We start from the raw sequence: 7,926 nt of genomic DNA, 5'->3' as shown, positions 1-7,926 counted from the left end.
AGTTTAGTTTCAGTTCTAATATTTATAGTTCTTTCTTTTAGGTGTTTTACATAGTAATGAAATTCAAATGTACTGACGTCCCTTTTGCCTGGGGCATGCATCTCACGATGTGGGTAATGATTTACAAGTTGACGATTCAGAGCGCTAGGATTCTCGTACCAGTTATTTAGTGAGCCCCAATTCTTTGGGCATTATCATTACTATATAGTCTTTCAATGTTTGTAGACAATCAGCGTTTTCAGTACTTCATTAGAGGCTTCACAGATTAGAGTAACAGCTAGACAGAGTCGCAAGCTTTTCATGTTAAGCGATGTTAGCTACAAATATGTTTTAGACTTGTATTAATGTTTTGGTGCATTGATTTATGCCATTTAGACTTTCATTATATCAACATGTGCTAGTTTATCTTCCATATTCAGTATGTTATGATATCACATGTTAATTCAGTCAACCAGTTGGTTCGCTCGGTCACATGTAGTCAGGCACCAGGTGTCGTGTTATGTGCAGGCCCAGGTTCGGGCATGATATGATTGCACTATATCAACTTTGTGAATTAGTAGCTTAATACGTTGACGTCGTGCACCATTGTATGATTGGCCAAATGTTAGGCAGCCACCAAGAAAACAAACTTCTGAATTCCTCCATTAACGTGGCACGCATCGCGTCACCTAGTGCGGTGCACATGTGTAATTTTTCACTTAGTTAATCCTATTTCAGCTTAGATCCACCTATACTCACCTAGTGCTGCACACCTGGGTATTCTAGTCCAGATCCACATATACTCGATATAAATACATTGTAAGCATAATTGGAGAGCTACCATGACTTGAAGATACAAGATTTCATCAATTCTCTTGCTAACAATCAACGCAAAACTAAAGTTGTCTTTGATGTTTTCTACGTTCTTAAACTTAATTATGATGAATTTCTCCATATCTATGGAGTAGTTCTTCCCTAGGTTTTGACAGATATGGTATTTTGATTAATATTTGTGGATTTAACTCTAGTTATTTGCATGAATTCGTTTATGGAGCTTTGAATTATTTGCAACTTTATTCACGGTTTATTTAATCGAAAGAGGAATATTTTGGTGATTATCTTTGTATTATTTGGTTTGGTTTAATTTAGTGATTCTTCTAAATTATCAAGAGAGATTTTTGAATTATTTATTAAACCAAGTTAGGAGATTATTCGAGAGACATTTTCCTAAGACTAGTTTATTAATGTATTCTTGCATATCTTCACAGTACTTCATATTAGTTTATTTTGTAGAGTTCAGATTTAATCGAGAGAGGAATCTTGACCTTACGTTTAAGCTAATCACGAGTGAATTAGTGAGAATCATTAGAACTGAATTCAGCCAGAGTTAGATCCCGAATAGCTATCTTACACATATCTAGTCGCGGCCCTTATTTCTCATATTGCTTACAATCCGATTTAGTTCAACTCTCACTCTCTATGATCAATTCAATTAGTCGTAATCTTAATTTAGTAGTTAATCGTAGTTAGTAATTACCTCAAATCAAGTGTTGATCATCCTGAATAGTAGAAAACCATAAGTTATTTGAGTATTATTTAAATCCAATCCCTATGGAAATGATAATTTTACTATATTATCTTTGACTAGCGAACATCAACTTCGTGTTGTATTTTGTGCTCGTAATGTTATAATTCAGTGATTAATTTATGTGGCAAGTGAGATATTTTTTACTGATTTTTGAGTATTATTAATCATGTCAATCATTAAACCAATAAGCTATTCAGTCTATTTTATTAAAAAACTCAATGGATTGTTAACTGTATGATGTATGGCTAAAATACTGAACTTTATACCAGTGTTTACCCTATACTTTGTATATAATATTAATTACTCATGCAATATTTGAGCTTAATTGAGTTTATTTTATGTGCAAGAACACGTAAATATGAAGTGGAGAAAACGTTGCATAAAATGGTACCTATAAACTACAAAATAGAGCACAAAAAGAAGACGCTGCAAGGCATTGAAAAGTCGTCTAGAACAATGCAAGACCATAACAAACGCACGGCCTTAGACATCACAAGGCACTGTCCAGCACGCCAAAATTGGCTCCCTTAATAGCGCAAGGCGGAGTGAAATTGGCGCCTCTAATGACAGTTGTCACTGAAATATTGGCGCCCCGGATAGTGCCCGAGCATTGTCGAGTATTTCCGAGTAGTTTTGGGTCCCAGATAGTTTTGAACTTGGTTATTTTGGCCTGGACTTTACCCTAGAATATAAATACCTCATAAAAATAGTTTTTAAGGAGAGACACTACTTTAGGGTTAGATAGTACTTTTGGAGGTAGGAACACACTATGAGAGAAGGCGGACGATTCAACGAGTATTCTTTCTTCTTCGTATATATTTTTTTTTGGTTATGACTTTTAGTATTATAGTTTTATGTACTATTATGAGTAGCTAATTTCTTTTCTAGAGTTTTGATGGAACCTTTTGGAGGATGAATTCTTATTATATTTTAATATAATTTAGCCTTTGAATTTCTCTACTTGTTTAACTACATGCTTATTTCAGTTGATTGAATGACCATCAATCAAGTGTGCTTATTTATTATGTATTATTTGGGAAAAGGTACACATTTAGGAGGTTGTTGAACAACATCACTCCTAACGTATACGGTGGGTTTAGAAATAACAAAGTCTTGACGTGGTCATAGTGAGTGGTAAGATATTGCCAGCTAGCGCAATTCAGGAGAATATGTCTAGTAAATTATTGTAGTTTTACGGGAGAGAATTACGACACCTGAAGTGCCCACGGTCAGTAGAGAATACTTAGGCGAAACTATAGGAGACGTAGCGGAAAAGATTCCAAAAATTAGGGAAATCATAACTCTAGGCCTTCTTAATCTTGTTTCCAACTTCATCCTCGTTAGTTGATAATTTTATTGGTTTCTAGTATTTCTTAGTTGATTAGTTAGAATAAAAATCTTAATCTTATAATTTAGAAAATTGTTCAAACTTGTCTTCTAAGTGATAGCGAACAACTGTAGCTAAGCCTTTGTTCTCTGTGGGATTCGACACCGGATTCTTAGACTGGATTATATTTTAGGCGACCGCTTATTCTTTTTAGGATAGAGTTGGGCATAATCACTATCCCAGAACCTTGGAATAGTTTCTCTCATTGAATTCGTCTCTAAGCTTGCCGACTTGTTTTCTATAACTTTTTAGATTACTACTCTAGATTAGTTTTGGTTGAATAATCACACTTTAAAAAATCACTTGAATAGATTAATTTCGGTAGTTTAATTTAATTTATAGTTAATCACAAAGTTCTCGTGGAAACGATACTCTACTTATCACTTTATTACTTATGATCACGTATACTTGCATGTGTATCTTGGAGCAACACCCAGTATCAAAAATTCAACTATATGCGAAATAAAGTAACTTTTCATTTTAGTGCAGTACTACTATCCCGTATCTCACAAACCAAACAAATCCTAAGGATTACACATGATTGTTATGTGGTGAACAATAATGTATTAACTGTCATGGTGAGTAATATAATACATGGATTGTATGTAATACTTTAAAGGAACTTTTACCCATTGCTAATACAAGTATTTAATTCCATATTTTATCCCTATAAAATAATACAAAATTCCAACATAAGTTATATCTATGTTAGTAACATACAACGTTTGATTTTTGGCGTCAAAATCTGCATAGGTTTTGCTGGGTTTAATACCGAAAATTTAGCATACATTAGTTTACTAATATTGTATTAGTAATACACAGAATAATAGTTAATTATACAGACGAATATAAGTAATGCAATACAAAGGTATTGGCCAAACGATGCATTAAGCATACTAAGATTATACTAGTAGGTAATACATAGTTCTCTATCTAAAACCAAACAACCGTATAGGTAATAATAGTACAAATTTTTATACCAAAATTAAATTTTCTTATCCTCGATCAAATCAAACGATACCCCATACCCATATACGCGAACCAAAACATTTTAGAGCTAATAAAAAAAGTTGTAGATGTACACACACACTTCCAAACTGTAGCGTCGAATTATGGAATGAAAGACATACATTGGTAGGTTTATTTCGGCATTAGTAATTTAGTGAAGTATACAATGAAAATGTGTACAGACATGATATGTAATGCACTGGGATCCATGAGTACATCATGTATTTTTACATATATAGGGAATGGAATTGATATAGTTGGACGAGGTCAAACTCCAACATCAATTTGATCGCTGTTGCCGTCGGCGTCGTCCTTCTCATTTAAGCCTTGTATACTTTCAACAGCTTCCTTCAGACCCCACCTTGTATCCAAATCTTCTTGACAACAAGCCACTCCGATGTTGAAGAGCTTTCGGATCTGTTGTTGGCTATCCTCTGTACTGTCCATCTCTTTATCAAAAGCTAACTCATTATCTTTAATAATGGAGTCGACCCAAGTAGCCAATTCGGTACCATAGCCAGTGCTGAGAGCGAGGTAGTTTGTGGGGAACTTGCCTGTCAGGGTTTCTAGTATTAGAATCCCAAGGCTCCAAACATCAGTCTTCCTCGTGACGCGGCCTTGTTGTGCGTACTCCGGTGCTTTGTAAGCCACTAGAAGATGTTGTACTTGCGCAAGATTCACCAGAGGCACTAATGTGTAATCCATCAACACGGGATTAAAAGATTTGTCCAAAAGCACATTCGATGACTTGAGGTGACCATGCGGAAGTGCTAGGCTTGGCAGCTCATTGTGAAGGTAGGCCAAGGCCTTTGCAACTCCTTTTATGATTTTCAAGCGTCTTGACCACTCCAGCCTAGACTGATTGCCTATACAGACCATACAGCTAGATTAATGAAGCAGCTAGCTAGTACGTACGCAGGTGTAACTAATTAGGGGATATTTACTCATTCATGTATGTACAATATATATATAGAGAGAAAGAGAGAAATTGATGAATGTAGTAATTAACTCCATACCATGAAGGTGACTGGCCAAGCTACCATTGGAGGCGTAATCATACACAAGCAGCTTCTCTTCTTTTCTGTAATAATAGGCCACAAGGGGGAGTAGGTTGGGGTGGCTTAGTCTACCTAACCTCCTCATGTGCTCGTGGAAATCTTCTTTTGCGACATGGTTCATTTGCTTAAACCTCTTCACCACCACGGCTTGGCCATCCATAAGTAGAGCCTTATAAGAGGACCCCAGGTTCCCACTCCCAAGCACCTCCGCTGATGCTCTTAGCAAATCCTGTAGATCAAATCGTGGCCTGTCATCTCTAACGAATGACAACTTACCTACTACCGCTGCTCCTGCTGGTGCCTCTAATGCCTTGTTATTGTTAATAGTACTATTTGAATGGTTATTATCGTGTCTTGGGTAAGTTGGCAGGTTGCCGCTCATTATCACATCAGGAGCTGACGTTGATGATGTAAAGGCACTTTGATCCCCATCAATATTCGAGTAATCAACAGCCCGACCTACTTGTTGATTACTTTGGCTGCTGCTATGGCTACGGCGGCAAATAATAAGAATTAGCACAATCATGAGACATAAGACCACCAAACAAATTGCAACGATCAACATCACTCTACTCAGAAGAGAGGGCGACTTCCTAATTATATCACCAGATTGGCCGCTGACCGTGGAGTTGAGACTGTTGGGAGTATCTGCTTCTGGACTTGGGAAGTTGCAAGCTGCAGATTCCAATGGCTTCCCACACAGACCTTTGTTCCCTGTATAGTACGATCTCTATATGTCAAATTACTTATTACAACAACGGAAAAAAACATATGGATCGGACTAATGGAAATGATAAAATTACACTTCCAATTATATATTTATATTAGGAAAAAAAAACAAATATAGGATATCGCGCTATATATTATTCCCTCCGTTTTAATTTATGTTAACCCATTTGACTGAGCACGAAGTTTAAGAAAAGAGAGAAGACTTTTGAACTTGTGGTATAAAATGAAGCACATCTATTTTGTGTCGCTATAAATCAGTGCGTAAAGGTAAATTGTTTTCAAATAGGGAAAGAGGTCATCCTTTTTGGCACGGACTAAAGAGGAAATAAGTTCACATAAATTGAAACGGAGGGAGTATATCGTTTCATGCATATGCCTAGTTCCAAATTAAGATTGTTGCGCATAGGCAAATTAAACGAATCGTTAGACTAATACTTATTTGAATATATTTTCAGATGGTATTAGGGAGAATATTACCAAAGCAATACTTCCTACTTCTACATATAGTCCATCTTTTTCCCAATCAAAATATTCATCTTGTATATACTTATTGGGGTATATCTTGGATCTGGCTTCCCAGTAGCTTATATACAAATTAGAATAAATTGTAAGAGCCACCACAAGAAAGACAACATCAATCAAAGAATCTTCTAAATACTTAGTATTAATTAAGAGACCTTAAGTATGCACGCCAAATTAATCCACCGGCACAACCTCTTTATGGTCCTCTCTTTTCTTTTTCTTCTTAAATATATCCTTCTATGTTGATTGGAACGCCGAGGGGAATGTATCTGCTAGATGAAGAAGTTGCCCCTTTTGGCACTCGCCCTCTCCGTCCATGGTTGTTCATAAAAATATTGAGGTGGTATTTAGGGGGCGCACGTTGTTAGTTATTGCTAAACAATATTTCCCACCTACGTGGAGGAAATGCAATAATTAATGACGCAGTCATGGGTAGCATGTTACGTATACCTGAGAATGTTGTTGGATCCATTAAAGAAAGAGAGGGAGGGATTGGTCCCTCGAGTTGGTTGTTGGATACGTTGAAGAGTTTGAGAACGTCCCGGGGAAAATCAGGTACAGAGCCACTGAATCTATTATTTTCGAGCCTCAACTCGAAGAGCCTGGGGCAGGAGGTAGCCAGGGAGGTGGGAATCTTGCCTGTGAATTGGTTGTCGGCTAAATACAATTTCTTGAGATAAGTCATACCCTTGAAAGCATCATCCGGGATTTGACCGGAAAAGCTATTATTGGACAAGTACAACGACTTGAGCGCACCGAGTTTATTCCAATCAGGCATTGCTCCCTTGAAGCTGTTGTTCATAAAGCTCAGGGTCCGTAGGAAATGCAACGGAAGCAGGGAATCTATATCAATCGCCCCGGACAGGTCCAAGTCCTCAAGTCTCAAACCCCATACATCCCCTTCAAAGCAAATCACTCCAGACCAGTTCTCAATGTTCCCATTACATGGACTTACGGATGGAACCCAAGACCCAAGTACCTCCCGTCCTTTAGCTGAAGATATAGATAACGAGCTTTTGAAGTTGAGGAGAGCCTCGGAAGAGCTCTTTGCATCTGGAAGATGATCTGTTTTATCTGTGGGGTCGTCGTCCACATCTACTGCTGCAGGTTGAGCCGATACAAATGTGAATGACACAAGAAGAAGGAAAATGATCATGTGACGAAAGCATGATCTTGATCTTGATGATGAAGAACATGCAAACGAGGTAATGGGTGCTTCTGCTTCTCGCTGCGGATCTCCGTAAACAAGCACTGGTGGCCGGCCGGCATCTTGCACCTCCGTCATCATCCTTCTTTTGGCTACCCACAACAAACCACAATTTGAGGCATAAGCACTGCACACCTCTCTAACCATAGATTTTTACGGCATTTCTTTTGGTTTTTATTAAATGACTTTTTTCAACGTCTTCCGTACGTCCTTTTACTTTCTTTTTTTCTTTTTAAAAATTCTCTTTGTGTTCTCTCCTCAATGTTGGAGAAGGAAGAGAGAGCTAGTGCCAAGCTATGATTGCCACGTAACAGCCCGAACTAATATGAGGGCATTTATTCACTCTATACCTCTATATATAAGAGTTTATTCAAGATTAAATTTCAAAACAATGAAGTTGGCCTCGAAATTTGATATCCTAAAAAGATATTTTTTGCACGAATAATTT

The 7,926-nt window shown here is 37.3% G+C and overlaps 1 protein-coding gene across 1 annotated transcript; it reads right to left on the bottom strand.

The window, feature by feature from the left end:
• Positions 1–4,044: 4,044 nt before the first annotated feature.
• LOC104240178 (pollen receptor-like kinase 1) lies at positions 4,045–7,665 on the bottom strand. Its single transcript, XM_070168639.1, has 3 exons — positions 6,722–7,665; positions 4,979–5,734; positions 4,045–4,828 (listed from the first exon to the last, which is right to left on the bottom strand). Exons 1-3 carry the CDS (start codon positions 7,623–7,625, stop codon positions 4,230–4,232), a joined length of 2,259 nt encoding a protein of 752 aa, XP_070024740.1. The 5' UTR covers positions 7,626–7,665; the 3' UTR covers positions 4,045–4,229.
• Positions 7,666–7,926: the final 261 nt, after the last annotated feature.

Source organism: Nicotiana sylvestris, chromosome 3, assembly GCF_000393655.2.
Source record: "Nicotiana sylvestris chromosome 3, ASM39365v2, whole genome shotgun sequence".
Lineage (NCBI taxonomy): Eukaryota > Viridiplantae > Streptophyta > Magnoliopsida > Solanales > Solanaceae > Nicotiana > Nicotiana sylvestris.
The sequence above is the reverse complement of the archived record's forward strand: the minus strand, read 5'-3'. Positions and strand labels throughout refer to the sequence as shown.